Here is a 21,198-nt window from a genome sequence, read left to right as displayed (position 1 = left end):
ACAAATCTGACATTGTTCTTAAGTCACTGTGGCTGGAGACACTTTGCACAGGCTTTTTCTAGGAAGCGAAGGTTGTTGAGATTACTAACGTTCTGTCTGTGAGTCCCTGGAAAGGCTCTGAATCGAAGGCCTCAAGACTCAGCATTTAAACACTGCTCTCTAGACAGTGAGGAAACCAGATGACCTTCTGTTCTATTTTCCAATTTAGAAGGTTATCCATGCCAATTTTCCACAACAGAAGCAGCTGGACTGCAGTAGACTCTGGAGTTATGGCCCACGGGTCAGTGTGGCCTGTGGGAGCCCAGAGGACCAACAGGACAGGGTGATTATCTAGCTGTAATTGACTGAAGCGAGGATGCATGGCTCTTTTGGGATTTTTGAGTCCATTAGTGAGAACTGGTGAGACACTGGCTTCCTTCTGGGATATCAGTTTAGTTTTTTGTTTTCATTCTCATGCAAGTCAGATTATAGATTCATTTCACGTATCATTTTACAGTGCTCTTACCAAAATCATTAATCCTGTCATCCGGTTGCTGTAGAATTAACCCAGCAGCAGTGGGAAGAGCAGAGGGTTTCTTTTCTTCTAGTGGTTGTCTAGTTTGTAGTGTTCAAAAGAAAAGAAAACGGTAGATTATGTGATCAACACTTCCAAGGAAATCATAATTTAACATGGCTGAAGTTGTGTCATTTAAGATTTCACTTTGATCTCTGCGCTTCTTGTGGGTTTATGTGTCGAGGAGCAACAGCCGATCACAATCCCGACAGCCTGGCTAACACCTGGCCCTCACTGGTTTTGAATCTTGCCTCTGCACAGGGTGTGAAGGAACACAAGTGTGGAATCTGTGGGCGTGAGTTCACGCTGCTGGCCAACATGAAGAGACACGTATTGATCCACACCAACATCCGTGCCTACCAGTGTCACCTCTGCTACAAGAGCTTCGTGCAGAAGCAGACCCTCAAGGCGCACATGATCGTCCACTCGGATGTGAAGCCTTTCAAATGCAAGGTGGGGAGAAGGAAGGACTCCAGGGGCTATGTGAATGTCTGACAGGCAAGACCCTGGGAAACCTTCCACTAGATTTCTTCAGTAGTACCAAAGAGGCTCAGAGGAGGTCTGTGGCCAAGTCCAAGTCATCCCACCACTCTGACTCTGTTCCCTGGTTCCTGGTCATGTGACTGTGGCCTTACTGCTTGGGTGGGGGGCAGGGAGTGGACAGGCAGTCATGAAAACTCTGAGTGTAGAAAGCTCATTATACCATGGTTCAGAAGAGGCCGAAGGTGATCCGGGGCACTACTGCTCTAGAGAGGAGAAAGCAGGCTGGCCCTGTTTCTCTTATAAGCCAATGAGCAGCCACAAAAAGGAATCTGAAAATCTAACACATTTCCCTGTCCTGTCTTGACACTTGGGCTAGATCTTACAATGTGAGAGCAGACCCCCCCAGGAGGATCCTGGCATGCCGACTTCATTCTCTCTGGATAGAGTTTCAGTGGTCAGAGCGCTCGTTCTTAAGATAGTTGCAACGATATTCATGATAGCCAAACTGTGGGACCAACCTACGAGCACATCAGAAGGTGATCAGGAGAGAGGCAGGTACATATACACAGTGGAGTACTATTCAGCCATAAAAGGAACAAAACCCTGGATCTGTGTCAAACATGAACGGAGACCATATTGGAGGATACGATGTTAAGAGAAATAAACCAGGCACAGGGAGGCAAATATTGCATGCCCCAGCTTGTACATAAAAGCTAAGTTGACCTCATAGAAGTAGAGCCGAAAAGAGTGGTTGGGCAGGGGAGGAAGGAGAGGGGACAGAGGTTGGTTAGGAGCAGAAATAGATGGGAGGAATATGGTCTGGTCTTCCGTAGTACAGCAGGGTGACTAGTTATGAAGGCTTTATTGAATAGTCCCCGGAAAGAAAGATTTGCAGTGTCCCCAACATCAAGACCTAGGTAGTGATGGTATACTGGTGACCCTGATGTGCTCACTACATGTTCTACAGGTGAATCTAGATATACTATACCCAATATATATGAAGAGTTACTATGTGTCAATTCAAAGCATTCACAAAACATAGAAAAGGATCCGAAGCTAGTCCTCCAAAGGACCCCAGACATGCTTGTGTGGGAAGAGGCGTACAAGTGAACTCAGCCTCTACAGTATTTCTTCTTTGTAGCCCAGGGCCTAAGCTCTGTTGTCAGAACAGCTGTATCAGATTACTTTTACTTTGCTATGTTCTTATTTTCTCAGCTGAGAGGGTGTGTGAGCTAGAGATCTTACAAGGCCGTGGCTGTCCAAGGCTGCCCTGCCCCATGGCTGTTTGGAGCAGAGTTGCTTCAGCCTGCCTGGGTAGTTGGAGGACCTGGGGGGTTGGGGGGGGCGGTGTCATCCCAGTCAGGCAGAGAGCAGAGGGGGAACAGGAAATACTGCGCTCAGACAGTGGAGTGTGTCTGTGTGAAACCTCAGTTTTCCTTTTCTGCTACTGCCTGTTGCCGTGTGGGGGTGACTCACTTTGCAAATCTGTGTCCCTTCAACTGGATTCTCTTCTTCCAGGAGGGGCTATGGCCCCCACTTGAAGGAATCCCTGTGAAGTGGACTTTTTTTTTCCTGTGTTGGCAGCTTCTCCACAGGGTGAGAGGTCAGGGACCAGAGCTTCCCTAGGCCGTGTGGACATTGTCAGGAGAGGGGCCTCCCCCCTCCAACTCCTTTCCTGCCACCCGCTTCTGTTTCCCCTTCTTCTCTCTGAGCTTTCAGTGGTTTCAAAGCCACATTATGTCCATCTTGAGTATATGAGCTTAAGGAGGAGAAAGCGGTGTGGCCGATAGGTATGCGTCAGGGTCTGGTGTGGAATGGAAAGGCAAGGCTTCTTCACTGGGGATGAACAGCTTCGAGGGCAAATCAAGCATTAACTCAGATCCAGGACCCTCTGACAGAGAAGCACCCCAACTCTCCGGACTCCACAAACACCCCGTTCCTCTCATCTCAGACAACCCTCTATTTTCCTTCTCACCCCATCAAGCCCCCTCAGTGACTGACCGTTGACAGTTGCTCCTCCTGCAGAGATTTACTGCCACCTGTAGTGGAGGTGCAGGCGGGTTCTCCTACACTTGAACGTCCAACATGAGCTGCATTAGTTATCTCAGCAGCCATTGGTGGCAGTACAATTGTTATTATATAAAGGGAGCTACCTCTTAGTTTATTCTCCAAAGAAACACATATCTGCTCATTCCAGCTACCTTCCATCTGTACTGTATCTATTGTGATCCCTTGGTAGAAATATTGTCTTGGGGGAACCCCTTGAGGTGGAGGGGTAGGTCAGAGCAGACATAGCTGCGGGGAACCCCTGAGGAGATGGAGGGGTAGGTCAGAGCAGATATAGTTTGGGGGGAGCCCCTGAGGTGGAGATCAGGACAAAACCAGTCTAAGCAGTGTGGGATCTGGGGACATTCCTCCTTACCCTCAAAGGCCTACAAGATTTCCTGGGCCTGATAGTACATGAGCATCTAGAAAGTTCTCTATAGTACCAGGACATAAGAGCTGCTCAGAGTAATGTACTCTGGGCCTAATGCTTCAGTGGGCCGTCCTGGGTGGGTGTTTTTGGCCTCTGTTCACCGACGATTATTCCCGTCTCCACCCTGAAGACTATGCACCATACATGGTCCCAAGGGCATGGGAGATTCAGCTGTGTAGCTCAGAAACTCCATTTTACCTTCCTTAAGGGTTTCTGAGGCTCTTGATGCCTGGCCCACATCACTAGATCCCATACGAAAGTGAAATCCCTGCTTCGACAGGAGAGACAGTGTACCCCGAGCACTGGGACCAGGAGCTGGACTGCTCATGTGTACGGCTTCTCTCAGAAGGCCAGAATATAGCCCTTTACCTAGAGAGTATTGTCTGTTAGCGTGAAAAGCAATTTGGAGGCTAAAGGGCATTCTCTCACCAGTCTCAGCTGGCCCTTCTCCAGCACTTGGACATTTCTGAAATAGCAATCCATGCGAGTCACCTTGACCGAGCCCTTTCTTCCTGACAGCTCCAGAAGCATGCTATCAGGTTCTTTTCCTCCTTGTTTACTACTTCCTTACAGTGACACCCTTTGGGCTAGCCTGTGGTATCATCACTCTTCATCATTTTCACAAACTTCCCTGGTGTGTATGGGTGCCGTGTCAGACAGGTTCCTTGGAGTGCCTGAAAACCATAGGGTAGAAAGATTCATAAAGCCCGAGGCTTGCCGGGTGGTGGTGGCGCACGCCTTTAATCCCAGCACTGAGAGGCAGAGGCAGGCGGATTTCTGAGTTCGAGGCCAGCCTGGGTCTACAGAGTGAGTTCCAGGACAGCCAGGGCTACACAGAGAAACCCTGTCTCGAAAAAAAAAAAAAAAAGAAAAACAAACAAACAAAAAAAGCCCGTGGCCCTGGTTCACACCTCTCAGAAGAGCAGGGTGATCTTGGGATATCCTGTGGTCCATGCGTCCCATCCATGCTGAGCTGGATAGAAATCTGCCCCTGAATGAACGTTGTAGGGTATTGGAAGGGTTAGATGGAGGCTAACCGTCTCGTTCATGGCTCTGCACTTCATAGCCAACCCAGACAAATGTCTGACCAGCCACATAGTGATGATGGGAAGCAAGCCTAACCAATTATACCCATGTTTGATAGTCACAACAGAGACAGTCATTCTTTTCTCATGATTGACATGGCCGGCAAAAAAAAAAAAAAAAAAAAATCGAGGGCTTCTTCCGGTAGCCACTCTGCAGCCCTGAGCTAGCTCCATTGCCTCTCCCCAACAACTGGTGACAAGAAAGATTCTTTCAGCAACGGATTCTACTGTCTTGGGATTTTTGCCATTAAAATTCCCTCCCCAACATAAATCCCCCTTTTGCAGCGTGAAATAGTTCTCAGTGGAAACAGCTGTCCCCAGTGAGCTAAAATTCACTGGCTGTAGAATCAAGCATTAACAACAGGATGGGACATTATTGGTGAAGGAAGTTTTCCATTCTGTATTTCTTTCTTTCTTGTGTATGTATGTGTGTATATATGTATATGACCGTCCTTCTGGACTCGCGCTATTGGCTTGACTTCTAGACTCCTTGCTCCCGGCAGCCAGTTGGAGTTTGTCCAGAGACCCAGCCCATAGGCTTAAGCTATGTTTCACAGATATGCTTCCCAGATTTGGTGTGAGCATGCAGCCCTTGATGCGGATACTATCTCTGTAGTGGCGGCACTCCATAATAGCCAAGAACCAGCTGCCGTCTTTGGGAAACCTGTCCAGGAAAAGCTTCCATCCAGAATTTCCGGGACAAATTCTCTTTTGAGATGGGTGAAGCCCAGAGCTGCCTATGTTATGAATCACCAGGTCATCTACAGCCTTTTGTACAGCAGAGGACTGAGGGAAGGCCTGCGAGTGGGGCAGACGGATGAAGTTAGTTGCCTTCAAAAGGGGTTTGACTCCCTGCACCAAACTTGTGGGCTGTTTGGTACACTGAAAGGAGGGAGACAGACTGGGTAGTTTATAGGGATTCTGCGCCTGTGGTGAGGGTTTCTAGGTTGGTGTGGAGGGGGTTAAGGCAGCGAGTGACCAGATAGCAGCCTTTTGGCAGCAAAGCCCTCCTCCTAGGCAGAAGGAAGGATATAGCTGTATGAACTGCCTGTTTAACAATGCCTCACATGTCCCCAGGGGCCCGCCTGCAAATAGATTTCATCTTGCTTTCTCTTGTACTTTTCAAAGCTTCCTGTTTTCTCACGGTCCTTTTGGACAGTTTACACTCCCTCCCTCCCTCTCCCTTTGAGGAAAGGAACACCCTTCTTATTAAAGAGGAGAGAGGGAGAGGAATGCAAGGGGGAGGGGCGGACGCTGAGCAGAGGCCATTCTCTTGGACTGGCTGAAGCTCTCTGACCTCTCCTCTCTGGATCGGAAAACATAGCTTCCTGGTGCATCTTGGCTCTGAAGCTCACCTCAGGCAGTTGTAGCCAGGTCAGTGCTGCTTGGCCTTTGAAGCCCCTGGACTCAGCCAAGTGGCGGCTGAGCTGTCGTTGCTCAGTCTCTGCCCACTAGTGACCTCTCTGTGGCAGCCGCTGCCTCAAGGGCTCATGGGAAGCAGGCAACTCCAGGCTCTGTATCTCAGGGCGGAGGTTGGGAAGGGCATCAAGAGGCCAGAGCAAGGAGGCTGAAGCAAAGAGGACACGTGCCAGCTGTTTGAAGGGCGTCCTGGACATCAGAGACAGATGGTGGGCTTTCCAAAGCCTGTCATCTCTAGTGACTCTCTGCTTTCCACCCCTGTGTCCCCCCCTCCGGGCTGGGCTTCTTTCTCTTCAGCTCCCCCCACCCCCCATCCCCCTCCACCTCCCCCATCCTTCCCCTCCCCCGTCACCTGGCAGGGGTTCAGCCAGAAGATTCCTTTCTGTTCCTTTGATGTTTGAAAAGCACAGCCCTCTTGCTGGGGTGCAGTGGCTCACATCTGGAAAGATGGAAGCTGCAACCCCAGCCCACCCCACCAGTGTCTCTCTTGCTTTGATGCAGACCTTGTTAGGGAGGAGAGCCTTCTGGAGTCCTGGCTTGGGCATGTGCTTCCATTTTCAGTTCAGGAAGCCTTGCCTTCAACGACTGATTGTTTTTTTCCCCCAGAGAAGAAATGAGTTTTGCCAGTCCCTCTGCACTCCTGCTCCTGTCCCCAGTTGCAGGGACTCTGCTTAGAGCTGACATCCCAGGACTCTGTTGGTAGCAGATCCCAGCCTCTTTCTCTGTCCCCTCTTCATTGTCAGAGAGAGATGGCTCTGTGTTTCACAGACATAAAAACAGAACAAAGCGAAACCTCTCTGCACTTGGGCATTGTCATGTGAGGACACCCTTCTGGGAGCTCTGAAGAAGCAAGTGTCCTGACAGAGAACCAGAGGACTCTGTGGAGGTCAGAGGTGGAGGAAGACACCGAGTAGCTACTGCTGATGTGTGAAGGAGGCCACCCTTTTACCAGTGAGGGTTTTAGGTTACAAACTGGTATGTGTGCAGACCAGTGGGGAAATGAGGAGAACCAGTAATGGCTGTATTTTAAGATTTTTGTATAAAGTGATGCTATTTTCTTGGCTTGTTTACATATTCTTCCAGTCTAATGCTTAACGACCCTGGTTAAGTAGCCCTGACCCTGATATTGAGGTTGATTACAAAGAAAATAGAGGTGACCCTTGCGCTGAAAACTTCCTGGGACCCGTTTGGGTCTTCAGGCACCCATTAGAGCCGATGTGCCTCCACTTACTGCTGTGGTATCTCTCCACTGTTACAACCTACAGGCTACCACGAGTTATGCAGGGCAAGTCTCATATTAAAAAAAAAATTAAACTTGCCAACAGCAGAGAAACTAGAATCAGAACTGACCCATTGAGATGCACAGCAGACATTCCTTCAGACCATTGGGATTACTGTGGAGCACAATATATGTATGTGTATGTGTATATGTATATATACATATATACATACACACACACACATATACATATATATATATTTGTCACTTTGGTTTTTTGACACAGCGTTTCTCTATGAGGTCCTGACTGTCCTGAGTTCATTAAGTACTCCATACTTGCCTTGAACTTACAGAAATCTGACAGTATAATTTTAGAGCCATAATGTTCCCATATACCACTAAAATGTCCCAAAAGTTTCACGTTGAGTGAATTGAGCCAGAAAATCTGTAAACAATTAATTCAGCAGGCCCTCAGAAAGGATCAAGTAATCCTAGTTAGGGTTTCTATTGCTGTGATGAAACACCATAACCAAAGCACTTGGGGGAGGAAAGGGTTAATTTTTTAGCTTACAATTCTAGGTAACAGTCCATCACAGAGGGAAGTCAGGCAGGAATCTGGAGGCAGGAGCTGATGCAGAGGCGTGGAAGAGTGTTGCTTACTGGCTGGCTCACCACGGCTTGCTCAGCCTGCTCTACTGTAGGATCCAGAGCCATCAATCAGCCCAGAGACAGCAGCACATCTACAATGGGCTGAGCCCTCCATGTCAATCGCTAATTAAGAAAATGCTGGATCTTATGGAGGCATTTTCTTAATTGATGTTCCCACCCTTCAGATAACTCTAGCTGATGACAGGTTGACACAAAACTAGACAGCACACTTGTACGAGGCTGAAGGGGAACCTGTAAGATACGCAGAGGCAGCCATTATGACAAGCACAGAACTCTGAGGGCAGATTTGTGGTAAGGGAAACTTGAAGGTTGATGGGTGGAGCCTTGGGGTGGATGAATTGCAGGATCTCTTCTGACCCCAAGTCCCAGGAATGATGGACATGACAGCTATAAACAGATGACCCTCTTCATAACGACAGTAATCACCTGTAGTATAAGGCGGACTGAAGTGTCTACAAATATTAGTAGTCAAGACAGTTCATACTTGTGCCAAACCAAAAGTAAAGGACACACCACACATCCTTCAAGAAAGGGTTGAACTTCCTGCCGTGTGTGTGTGTGTGTGTGTGTGTGTGTGTGTGTGTGTGTGGTCATGTGGAGGCCAAAGGTGAACCTCAGAAGAAGTCATTTTTTAGAAGCCATCAGGCTCTCTGTCCCCCCCACCCCCAACACCTAAGTATTATCAGTTAGGCTAGGCTGTCTGACTAGTGAGCCACAGGGACCTGCCCATCTCCTGCCCATCTCCACCGCCTCAGCACTAGGGTTGCAGAAGCATATCACCACACTCAGAGTCTGATGCAGGTGCTGGGAGTCTGTCTGACTTGGGTCCTCATGCCTGCATGGCAAACACTTTACCAACCAAGCTGTTGCTCCAGATCTATCTTATCTCTGTAAATGAAGCATTTTCCAGACCAATCCAGAGTCTAATACAGGCCCGAACAGCATGAGAATAACCCGAAGAGGAGTGTCTCCCACCATGGAAGCCATCACAGAGGGCTGTTTCCTTCGCTTTCAACGATATTTGCCTGCTTTAGAAGGGAGCGTCTGAACCTCCCCATGGCAGCATTGCTTGATGATTGATGTCTTCTGTCAGCCCTTGACTTCTCCAGCTTCCTACACACCTTCTGCTCTCCCACTTGGGGCTTTTTCCTCTTTAAGTTCTTCTACAGCAACATGCCCCACCCACTAACAGAGGACACGTCATGTGTTAGGCATACACAAGGCAAGTTGCAATCTAAAGGTAGGCAGAGTCTCAATACTCAGTCTGCTAGGCGGGATATATACTACCAGTGTTGATTCAGCACTCGCCTTAGCAAACGCAACAGCAACTCACCTCTAAATGCCCAGGGATCACCCTACCAAACAGATGAGCTATATTTCTTTTCCTTAAAATGTTCTTGGACTCGAAATGCCTAACATGGAACTTTAGGTCTGAAGTTTTGTTCCTTAGTTATAATAGAGAAGCAGGAACGCTATGTAACTATTATAACTTTAAAAAGAAAACAACTGGCCGGGCGGTGGTGGCGCACGCCTGTAATCCCAGCACTCTGGGAGGCAGAGGCATGTGGGATTTTTGAGTTCAAGGCCAGCCTGGTCTACAGAGTGAGTTCCAGGACAGCCAGGGCTATACAGAGAAACCCTGTCTTGAAAAAAATCGGAAAAACAAAACAACTTTAGACGTGTGCAAAACGGAGCTCAGATTAGCGTCTTCATGAATTCTGTCTAGTGGGAATAAAGGAAGTATTCAGGCTCTGTATGGGTTCTCTTGTGGAAGTTGGGATTGAGTCAGCTTTCCCATCCTTGCTTCCTCTTCATTTCTTGTTGCTCTCTCATTCATAGTGGGGTTCAAACCCAGTGCTTACACATGCTGTGCAAACACTGGACCTCTGAACTGCATCCCCTAGCTTTGGGTCACAGTCCTCTAATGTGTATGGTGTGCACTTACTCTGAGCGAAGAACTCTGCCTAGGATCAAAAATTCATTCTTGCTGGCAAGGAAGCAGAGAGGAGAATTGTACTTCAAATCCTCAAATAGCTACAGAGCCAACCACTCCTAGTCTGTGCTGGAGTTGTTTGGGTCTGCTGGGTAGCCCCAGGCTGGCTCCTCAGACACCCAACAGTCTTTTGCCTTGCCTCCCAAGGTCAATCTTGTCAGCTCTGCCCCTTCTTCCAAGGTTAGCTCCCTTCCCTAAAGGAAACAGTATCTTTGGTAAAAGAAATTCAATCTAGAATCTTCAACATTAGCCTCGAAGATCTCTGTCAGTGAGATAAGCCCCAGGGGACGCCTTACCTCACATCTCTCCTGTGGTTTGTCTCACCACATATTGTCCCCACCAGTCCCCTTAGGGACTGAGGGCAGAGAAGAATGCTCAGCCATTACTTAACACGCTGGTCTAAGCACAGACACAGAGTCCTTCTTTGTCTTCCTTGCGGCACAACCAAGGAAAAACTGAAGCTCCCAAATATTGTTCTCCCGAGGCACAGGGACAAAATATAGCTTAGAGTCACCATTGTGCACTTTCTTCTATGGTGAAGTACCAGATCCCCTCTTGAGATCTGTCACGCATGCCCCCACACCAGGTGGCTCATAACTGATTGGTTGCCTGCATGCACATAGGACCACACAGGTACACGTCCACAGACTCAGACATATACACAGATGCATACATTTCTAAAAGTTTGCTTTTAATCTATATCTGTACCTGTATCTATATCTGACAATATTCTATTTCTTTAGATCTCTACCCAGAGAAAAGATGGCTCCTTTCTTATATTTGTCTCTTTTAGCTAGCTACATAGTAAGTTTGAGGTCAGCCTGGACTACATGAGACCCTGACACACACACGCACACGCACACACACACAGCTTTAATTTCAAGCTTTGCAATCTGGGCGTTGATTTTAGAGAGCCTGGACACCTGTGTCTCACAATCCACTCCACCTGCCCCACTTCTGACACCCTGGCCCCTCCCTGTCTGTCAAGGGGACATTGTCTTTGGAAGTAGTAACAGCACCAAGCAGATGTGGCCAGGGCTCTGGGGGGGGGGGGGGGCACCACTAGGACACAGGTTCTCCCTGGCGAGATCACTGTGCCCTGGTCTCTGTCTCCAACAGCTGTGTGGGAAGGAATTCAACAGGATGCACAACCTGATGGGCCACCTGCACCTGCACTCGGACAGCAAGCCCTTCAAGTGTCTCTACTGTCCCAGCAAGTTCACGCTGAAGGGGAACCTGACACGCCACATGAAGGTCAAGCATGGAGTGATGGAGCGAGGCCTCCACTCGCAAGGTACTGCCTCCACTGTGGTTGGGAGCCCCGCCCACCATGCCTCCACTGTGGTTGGGAGCCCCACCCACCATGCCTCCACTGTGGTTGGGAGCCCCGTCCACCATGCCCAGGGGTGGCACATGGAAGAGCAGTGTGCTTTTATGGGGTTACTTCTTGGGGGTGGGGTTATTCTTCTCCAGAACAAGGGGTGTATCTGAATAACCACAGCAGAGCAGCAGAGCAGGCAAGAGTAAAAGAGTCACCGAGCAACTCTGGAACGCAATAATGATGCAGTGGTACTGTCCTTCGTCTTGGGCAATAGGTGGTGTACTTTGTCTCTTTAAATCCTCACTCACTCCCAGCTAGAGAAGCTCTATCATTTCCATTTTGCATGTTGGAAATCTGAGACTTCCAAAGTTGCTCAATTAAAAAAAGAAAAAGAAAGGAAAGGCACATTCAGGATTTGAACCTAGGCCTTTTCAACTTAGTCTTTATTATATCCTTATTACAATGTTATTATATATAGTCATTATTATATCATTACATATACTTTTCACACAGCCATGACGTGGGGTTTTTCTTCCATTTTCAATGTCAAATGATGGATGTGCATCCCATGCGCCAGCAGAGATGTATTTGCAGTGGACCATGTTGCCCTTTCTGTTCACACAAGGGCAGCTTTCCTATTGCCCCAGATCCCACGTGAACATGGGTTTGTGTCTCTCCCCCTGAGTCTTGACTGAACTAATGAAAACCTCTTGCTTATTGAATCTCCTTAGCTCAGAAAACCCAACGTTAGAGTCCCAGCGCTGCCTGCAAACGTCTGCTTGCCACAGGCACTTTATGTGACACCTGCAAGGTCTCCTCAGACACAAACTGAGGTCAGGCTCTGCAGGGACTTGGGAGCAGTGACTGAGGAGGCTGCTGTGAGCTGTCACCATCTTAATGGTCAAAACGTTGTTGATGTCATTTTGTAAACACTGCGTGTGACTGTCTTCGCTCTCTGCACACAGACCTAGAGGGTCCAGGTGCTCTTTCTCACTCCCCTGCTTTGTCTTTGCATCAACAGGTGTGTGTGTGTGTGTGTGTCTGTGTGTGTCTACGTCTGTGTGTGTGTGTGTGTTTGCATTCCTTGTCTTTGTTTGTATATTTGTTTTGTTTTGATGTTTGTTTTTGCAGGGCTAGCTGAGGAGGTGATTAAGTAGCCTGCTGTACTCAGGGGACCTGGGACATAAAGTCTTCACTGACAAGGGCCTGGAGCTAAGGAGATTCAATAAGCAAGAGGTTTTCATTAGTTCAGTCAAGACTCAGGGGGAGAGACACAAACCCATGTTCACGTGGGATCTGGGGCAATAGGAAAGCTGCCCTTGTGTGAACAGAAAGTGCAACATGGTCCACTGCAAATACATCTCTGCTGATGTATCTCTGAGTCAAGCCTACATTCGCTCTCCTTCCCAGTCCAAACCCTGGCTGGCGTGTTTGCATTTCCTGCTGGAAGTGAGGTGGATGGGTGTAAACATTTATTAAACCCATGTCTGAGCACACAACAAAAACCAAAATAAGCATAGATTGGGGAGATTCCATAATGCCTCTGAGTTCATGGTGACTGCAGGCTCACAGACAACTACAATCACTACAAACGAGTTTATGCAAAAACCTTTAAGAAGTACTGACTAAGCCGGGCAGTGGTGGTGCACGCCTGTAATCCCAGCACTCTGGGAGGCAGAGGCAGGCGGATTTCTGAGTTTGAGGCCAGCCTGGTCTACAGAGTGAGTTCCAGGACAGCCAGGGCTACATAGAGAAACCCTGTCTCGGGGAAAAAAAAAATCCAAAAAAACAAAAAATAAAAAAATAAAAAAAAAATAAAGAAAGAAAGAAAGAAAAGAAAGAAAGAAAGAAAGAAAGACTGGCTAAAAAAGAGAGTGTTTCCTTGAGATTCCTTTTCTCTTTAATCGTTTATTGACTCTGGTCGACCAAAGCAAGGTCTGGATTTTTCTGAAAGTAGAGTTTGCTTCATCACATGTAACAAACCATGACAAGAAGAAGCCGCCCTTGGAAACCCAGTGCGGTCACTGTGAGTTACCCCACAGTGATGCTCACATCCTAGCAGGCACATTGTGGCTCTGTCACACTGTGGGACGGGGAGAGTGTATCAGAGGATCGCTTTGAAAAAAAAAAAAAGCTTATCAGATTTTCAACAATTTTAGTGGTTTCGTCTATATTTTTTTTCTCAAAAAAAAAAATCATTAGAAAGATGAAAAGATTCCTTTTGGCCCCTGTCAAGATTAAAGCTATGGACAGCAGGCATTATTGTCCCTCAGGGCCCCAACCCTTCCTTTCTTCTCTCCCACCACTGCCTGCCACCTGCTGTATCCTGGACACCTCCCTTCCTGTTTCTCAAAGCCTCAGTGTCCCTGCTGTGCCTAAGAGTCTGGTTTGGGTCACCACAGGCAGAGGCCTTGAACTCCAGATGAAATGAGCCCCAGTTTGTGCCTACTGCTAATCCCTAAACCCAATACTTCCCATGCTTGTAGGCCCAAACTGGAAGTGAAAGGACCCCCCTCCCCCTCCCCCCCTCCCCCTTCCCCTCCCCTCTCCCCCCTTCTCCTCCCCCTCCCCCCTCCCCGCTCCGCCCCAGATCACCCTGCCCATTGCAGGGACTTCAGGTCAGGATCATGGTCAGGGATTTTGTGAGCTCTTCAGAGAACCTCTGCTCTGTGCATAGGGACCACAGGCTGTGGAGTTGCTTGGGTTTGTTTTGTCTTTGTTTGAAGATGAACTATCTTTGCTGTGGCTTTATTTATCTGAGACCTCGATATTTATTGAGGACTAAATGTTCTCTTGTGAAAAGAAAATGAGAAATATTTGAGAAGTGAAGAGAAAGAGCAGTCGTCCGTTCAGAGTTCATCAGTTTTGAATTCTGAACCTACATCCTTTTGGACAGTTTTGATAAGGAATAAAAAAGGGAAGAATTAACATAAAGAGGTGGGGGAGGGAGGAAGAGAGATTTTAACTTAGAATATACAGAGAATGCATGTATGTATTGTCGTGTATGTAGGCATTTTTGTCATGCAGTTATAGTTCCTTGTGTAGTTCCATTTATGTGTTTAAACCACAATTTAGATACTATTTTTTTCATTTTTAGTATAATAAAAAAATTTCATACATAATCTGTGTCCCTACCACTCCCCTTACTTTTCATATTATATTTTTATCTATCTATCTATCTATCTATCTATCTATCTATCTATCTATCTATCTATCTATCTATCTATCTATCTTTTTATCTATCTATCTTTCTTTCTTTCCATCTATCTATCTATCTATCTATCTATCTATCTATCTATCTATCTTTTATCTATCTATCTTTCTATCTATCTATCTATCTATCTATCTATCTATCTATCTATCTATCTATCTATTTATCTATTTATTGGTTTTTCGAGACAGGGTTTCTCTGGGTAGCCCTGGCTGTCCTGGAACTCACTCTGTAGACCAGGCTGGCCTCGAACTCAGAAATCCACCTGCCTCTGCCTCCCAAGTGCTGGGATTAAAGTCGTGGGCCACCACCACCCGGCACTTTTCATATTTTAAATTCTCAGCAGAGACATGCTAAGTTGGGGCACTCGTTGCCAAGTTTGCCTTAAAGAGTTCTATGGATTACAAGCTTCCCATGCCCAAGTCCTTGCTGGGAACTATTTCCCCCTCCCACCTTCCCTCGCCCTGTTTTTAAAATGAACAATCAGAATGCCTGAAGGACCTGGGGCACGACTTTTCTCAGACACATACATTCTGCTCTGGTCCTGCAGGTCTGGGTAGGGGACGACTCGTCCTTGCGCAGTCCACTGGTGTGCTGAGGAATCTGGAGCAGGAGGAGCCGTTTGACCTCTCTCAGAAGCGCAGTGCGAAGGGGCCGATGTTCCAGTCCGACGTGGACAGCACACAGGGCTGCCTCTGCCAGGAGGGGGACGAGGGGGAGGCCGGTGAAGAGGACAACTGCTACGAAGTGGAGCCCTATAGTCCCAGCCTGGCCCGGGAGAGCCAGCAGGTCTGCACGCCCGAGGATCTGTCCACCAAGCAGGAGCAGGCCCTGCAGAGCCCCGGAGAAGGATGCAGGGATCCGGATGCTCTGGAAGAGCAGCAGGAGGACAGTAGAGAGGACCACGAGGAGGGCAGAGACATGGACGACTGCACCATCAGAGACGAGCGCCTGGGCAGCGGGCTGGTGCAAAGTGGCGAGCAGGGCCCCTCGTTTTCTGATTATTTATACTTCAAGCACAGAGATGAAGGTCTAAAAGAATTACTGGAGAGGAAAATGGAAAAGCAAGCAGTCCTTTTGGGTATCTAAGTGAATGGCTTTAAAATTACATTTGGAAACGAATATCTAAGCAGTTCAACTATATAGCTTTCCATGGGAACTGTCATTTGCTGCAGAGGGGAGAGTGGTGCCAATCTTTACAAATGGCTCAGACTAGATGCATGGGTAACGCACACGCTTCTCAGGTCGGTCCTTGGGCACTTGGCAACTTCATATGTGTGCAGAGGGCCTTTGGTCGTTTTACACATCACCCACATGATGAACTGTGCATTCTTCCAGATATCTAACTGCAAGCTGAACCTCAAGGTGCTTTTAGACACTTGTCTCCTAACATGCAGTGATGCAAACAGCTTTCTAGTTGCAAGACTGTGGTGCTCGTGTTATCTTAATTAGTGACTTATTTAGTGGCATTTATGAAGGTTACAGTATCATAGATGTAAATATTAGTAGCTGTATATATAAAAATTTAGCCTCTATCAAATAATAGAAACACAGGAAGTGATGTAAGAGAGATGAGCTGTTTGGAAGGCTCAAGGAGTTCCTGCAAACGTGAGGTTGGGTTTCAGAAGAAGATGATGCATTTTGACTAAGACAGAACCAGATAATGCTCACACACCTGGTTGTTATCCTCTCTTCTGCTTCAGTTTTATTGGTCAATGGGACATTTGGGGCACCCCTGAAGGCATCTGAATAACGCTTGGGGGTCCCAGCTCTTTAGACCCAACCCCTCCGCAAGAAGAGATCCCTCACCTTGCTCTGGGCCTCATGCCCCATGATGCAACTGAAAGGAGAATTTCCTTTCAGAGTGAGCAGTGGAACTTGGGCTATGAAATGGGGTTCAAGGCTGCTCCCTGAAACAAACTCTGACTTATTTAGGTAGAGGAGTGATTGCCGGCTCATCGCCATAGGCAAGACCTGAGCTATATCCTCTGAGAGCTGGTAGCATGTGAGACTGATCCGGCAGATCCTTTAGAAAACACTGATGCAGCTAAGCACGGTAGCTCACAACTGTAATTCCAGCACTAGGGAGGCTGAGGCAGGAGGATGGCCTGGTGTTTGAAACCAGCCTGGATTACAAGGTCAAACTTTCTCTTAAAGACAAAAGATAGAGAAGTAAGTGAAGCCCTGTGAGGTTCTGGGTTAATCCGCCTGGAGTGGGGCCCACCACTGGGAGTTTCCAAATCACCTCTAGGTGCCTCTTGAAAAAGAAGCGCACCGGTCTCAGGTAGTCCTCACCCAGTTCTGTCTCCTGGGACTTCCCACTGTTCAGACATAGCTTTGATTCTGTCTTTAGATGAAATTTTAGTGAAATGGCAGACAGGAGACCTGGAACTACAGTGCTGACTTAGGTCTTCATTCTTGTTCTGTCATCCTCCCAAGGATACATACCCACACACACACCATACATATACACATACCACATACAACACTCATATCCGGCCATCACACCACACATACACCATATACACATTGTACATGCATATACCATACATACACACCACACAACTACTGCACACATACACACATACCATACACACACACTGTACACATGTACACACATAATACCATAAACACAAACCACACAGACACACCTATACACCATACACACACCATACATACACACCATACATATACACACACACTCATACACACACACACTCTCTCTCTCACACACACACATACACACACATGTCCACACACTGCAAATATACGTGTGTGTGTGTGTGTGTGTGTGTGTGTGTACTAGAAGACAATGTCTGTGATGTTTGTAGCTACTTAGTGTGTTGAAAGATTCACAGCTAGCCTATGATGACTCTTACTCGTACCCAGATGTGTCAACTGCTGTTGCAGCGTACTGTGAGAATTATGATGGATATGCTGGGCTTAGTGGGCTGGCCTTCTTAGATCCTGCTGCCATGGAAAGCAGTGCTGCATGGGGCTGTGCTCATGTCACTGACTCATGGTAGGTTCTAGACGGTGTCTCTGTAAAACTTGCCTTCTGGTTGACAGTGTCAACATTCTTGGTTAAGTCAGGTTCTGGGACCACCTTGCTTCCTCTCCTCCCAAATTCCCAGTCCATATGTCTAAAAGACCCAGTCTAGGTCTTACCACTGGATGTAGCTTTCCCTGCCCGCTGAGCTGCCTCTCCCGGAGGCTGGCCTGGTCTCCGCCATTCACCCATGTGTGTGGACAAGCTCTTAGCGTTACTCCTACTACGTCCTAAAATTCCTTTCTTTGTCATGACTACCCCAGTGAAGGACAAAAGGCTTTTGTGTTTCCTACTTCCAGCTGTGCTCATCTCTGGGTCATAACACCTGCAAAAATGATGGATGGTGGGGAGATTTCCCTGGGTTTCTATGGTCACCAGAGCAACTCAGGACAAAGAATTGTTGAGGTCTTCAGATGGGCAAGATCCCTTCTATTCACTGTGAATGGAGTTTTGTGGTGTCTTCGATAAAAGTGTTTGGGAAGCTTCGTCCATGAATACAGGATTGAGGCGCATGTGCTGTGTCTGATCACAGTCACACACATTTCCAAGCACTTCTGGGTGTCCTGCTGGAGTAGAAGGAACCAGGAAAACCTAGAGGAGTAGAATGTAGTCAATTCCAAACAAATCTTGTAGGAATGTTTGAAGAACCAGTTGTGTCAGAGAGAGATTGTCTAGATTGGTGGTTTGTGAATGTCTTTTGAAGAGTTAGTTGTTCCATCATAGGCCCCTCCAGAGTTGGTAAAAAAGGAGATAGCCAGCTCCCTGGCCCATTCCACTCAAAGCAGTAGGCTTCTTCTGTACCACCACTCATGTGTTAGCATCCTGAGTGAGATTTCAGGGAGAGAGAAGAAAGATCCAGGGGAAACTGCAACATAGCATGGAGTATGTCCCGGAGCCTGGCTCTGGCATTTACTTCCCAGTGTGAAAGACTTACTAGGCTATAACCTGAAGGACAACCCAACACTCACCCGCATTTAAGGCCACCCCCAGGTTCATGTGCAGAGGAGGTAACATCCCTCATTTACACATTATCCCAATGAGGCCTTTAGATTGGACCTTGGCTTCTCAAAAGCATCCCAAGGAGTGAGATCAGGTTCCTGGAGACTGGGAAAGGTGTGGCCAACCTTGATCAGATTAACTAAATACAAATCCTCATGGAGCCCACCTCAGAAAACCAAAAATAAAATTATCCAAAGTCACCAGCACTCCAAAGTCACACCCTTCATTACTTTATATAATTCTGAAAAGAGTCAAACCCAAGTGCTTCCCAGCCTTTGGACCACCATCACTTTGACTTCCCAGCCTTTGGACCACCATCACTTTGGCTTCCCAGCCTTTGGACCACCATCACTTTGGCTTCCCAGCCTTTGGACCACCATCACTTTGACTTCCCAGCCTTTGGACCACCATCACTTTGGCTTCCCAGCCTTTGGACCACCATCACTTTGACTGCTCAGTCTTTGGACCACCATCACTTTGGCTTCCCAGGCTTTGGGCCATCATCACATTGAACAGGCTAACCACCCAGCCTGGTGGCACATTTGTCTCCTGCCATTTTTACTCAGGCTTACGATGGTCCTCCTTAGTTTATTTGTATCCCTCTTTCATCCTTTTATGTTTTTTTAAACTTGGATATTCCTTTGGCCATTACAACTAAGCCAATCTTTCCCTAGCCAAAACGAGCTAATGGGTCTATCTGGATGTAAGCAGTTGCAGAAGAAAGCTCAATCACTGTGTATTCTGTATTTATTGAGCCCCAAAGACATTCAATAAAATATTAACATTATGCTTTGAATCATGATCTTTCTCTGCTTTGTTGCAACAAAATGTAACCAAGCTGACATTTAAAACCCTTCACAATTTGGACAACATTGCACCAAATGTTGCTTTTAATACAGCATTTGGGCTTGCCAGGAAAGAACTAAAACTTCAAGTGCCTAGTAACCCAAGGTGTGAATGTTACTTCCTGTTTCCAGACAGTTTACCCAAAAATGGCACATAACCTGTGCTTTGTTAATTTAAGTTTTTTTTAAAAAAAGTTGAAAGAACTGTGTTACTTATTTGCCTGTACTTGAAAACTGGAAAGGAGGCTACCAAAATACATAGTTACTAAGGTTTTCCTTGCTTCAAAGCCCAAAACCTAGTGTAGGTTTGCTCTCCAGGAAGCAGATGCTAAGACAATTTGGTAGGTAAGACGTTATTTAGGATTAACACAGGTGAAAAGAAGAGATGAAAGACATAGCAAGGAGAGACAAGGTTCCAGTGTAGTTCTAAGCCCCAGTTGGTCCAGCTCAGCCAAGCTGGGGCAAAGACCTTCCAGCCAGCGGGGCTGGACCAGATTGGGAAGGAACATCTAGGTCTCTCCTACCCACATCACTCCAGCTATTCTCAGCTTGTACTCAGCACCAGAGGTGGGCTGCCCTAACAAGAGCACACCCCAGCATTTGGGACTGACCCCACCGGGTATGTGTCTGGGGCTGTCTGCTAACTGCTCTGTCCAAGCCAGCCAGCTGTACGTCCTTCCTTGGAGGAAAACCAGAGTTGGGGGCATCTTCTTTATATCTCTGGCATCACTCCAGATCCCTTTATAGAGCTCCATGGACCTCCTCCGGAAGGTTCTGGTAAGCTGTTCATCTAGAGGGAATCTTAAAAGAGGAAGGAGAAAGAAAATTCCAGCTCCTTTACCTGCAACATGTCAGGGTCCAAAGTGAGGGGCTACATCTATTTCTACTCCTCATCTTGGGACACTCAGTCTTCCTGAGTATGTAACACCCTTAAAAGCCTTTGGTCTACAAATAAGCTGAAGAATGGTACCCAACCCTCACATTTCCTCTAAGAAGCACTATGGGGGACATTCAATCGTGGGTATCATATCTGTGATACATGTGGTCCCATATCTTGGTTTCATTTACTGTGTAAAGTCAAGCTCATGGTTTGATGTGACAGTATGGGATGTTCTGTGCTAGCAGAACAGACACTCCATAACTGATGTGCATGCGGCTAAGTTCTTACAACAAGAACAACTTATAGAAGGAATCTGGGTCTGTTCCTGCTGTCCCTTTGAGTTGAAGGGTGACCCGGTCATCAAATTATTGGTTGTTCTTCTTGAGCAGTGGGCTCATGTGGGGAGCTTGGCATCACTCTTCACATATGGTCCATTCAGGAATGGTAGCAATTCCTTAGGGTCAGTGCAGTTCAGGGTGCCAAGCCTGCAGGGCCCCCTCCAACTCTGTACCCATGGCTGCTTCATGCAATGTACTTTTGTTCCAGCACTGAGTAGCTATTGACAGAAGCTGATGTCCCCTGGAAAGGCCATTTGATCTGCTTTGTTACTGAATGTCCCTCCCATGGTAGGTATTAGCATGTAACACAAGGTTTTCCTACTTTATTCATATCCATACATACATCCTCATAACTGTCCTAGACTGATGGTAATGAATACCACTGCATTGTTAGCAAGAAAGCCCATACCTCACTTCTGGATAGTCTTTGTACCCCTCTGAAACCTCATGAACTGGGCCTCCTCTTTCTGCTTTTCTCCAAATATTCTTAAAAGTCCTAAGTCCTACCACAATGGTGAATCTCTGCTAGTAATATTTGGAGACTTTTCTAACCCATTCTTCTACATTCTTCTAGATGGTTCCAAAGGTCTAAGAGCCACATATTCCCAGCAGCAGCCCCACTTGATAAAAAATGTTCCATATTACTTTTCTCATGTCT

The 21,198-nt window shown here is 47.1% G+C and overlaps 1 protein-coding gene across 2 annotated transcripts in view; it reads left to right on the top strand.

The window, feature by feature from the left end:
- Window positions 1-19,273, top strand: part of Znf366 (zinc finger protein 366) — a 65,784-nt gene extending 46,511 nt beyond the window's left edge. For both annotated transcript variants that reach the window (XM_052159490.1, XM_052159489.1), the window contains exons 3-5: window positions 815-1,006; window positions 11,017-11,191; window positions 14,980-19,273. In XM_052159490.1, coding sequence (XP_052015450.1) covers window positions 815-1,006; window positions 11,017-11,191; window positions 14,980-15,518 — 906 coding nt within the window. In that variant the 3' untranslated portion in view covers window positions 15,519-19,273. The remainder of the gene's footprint in view (window positions 1-814; window positions 1,007-11,016; window positions 11,192-14,979) is intronic.
- Window positions 19,274-21,198: the final 1,925 nt, after the last annotated feature.

This window comes from Apodemus sylvaticus, chromosome 16 (assembly GCF_947179515.1).
Source record: "Apodemus sylvaticus chromosome 16, mApoSyl1.1, whole genome shotgun sequence".
In the NCBI taxonomy this organism is placed as follows: domain Eukaryota; kingdom Metazoa; phylum Chordata; class Mammalia; order Rodentia; family Muridae; genus Apodemus; species Apodemus sylvaticus.
This window is presented reverse-complemented; position numbering and strand designations above follow the sequence as displayed.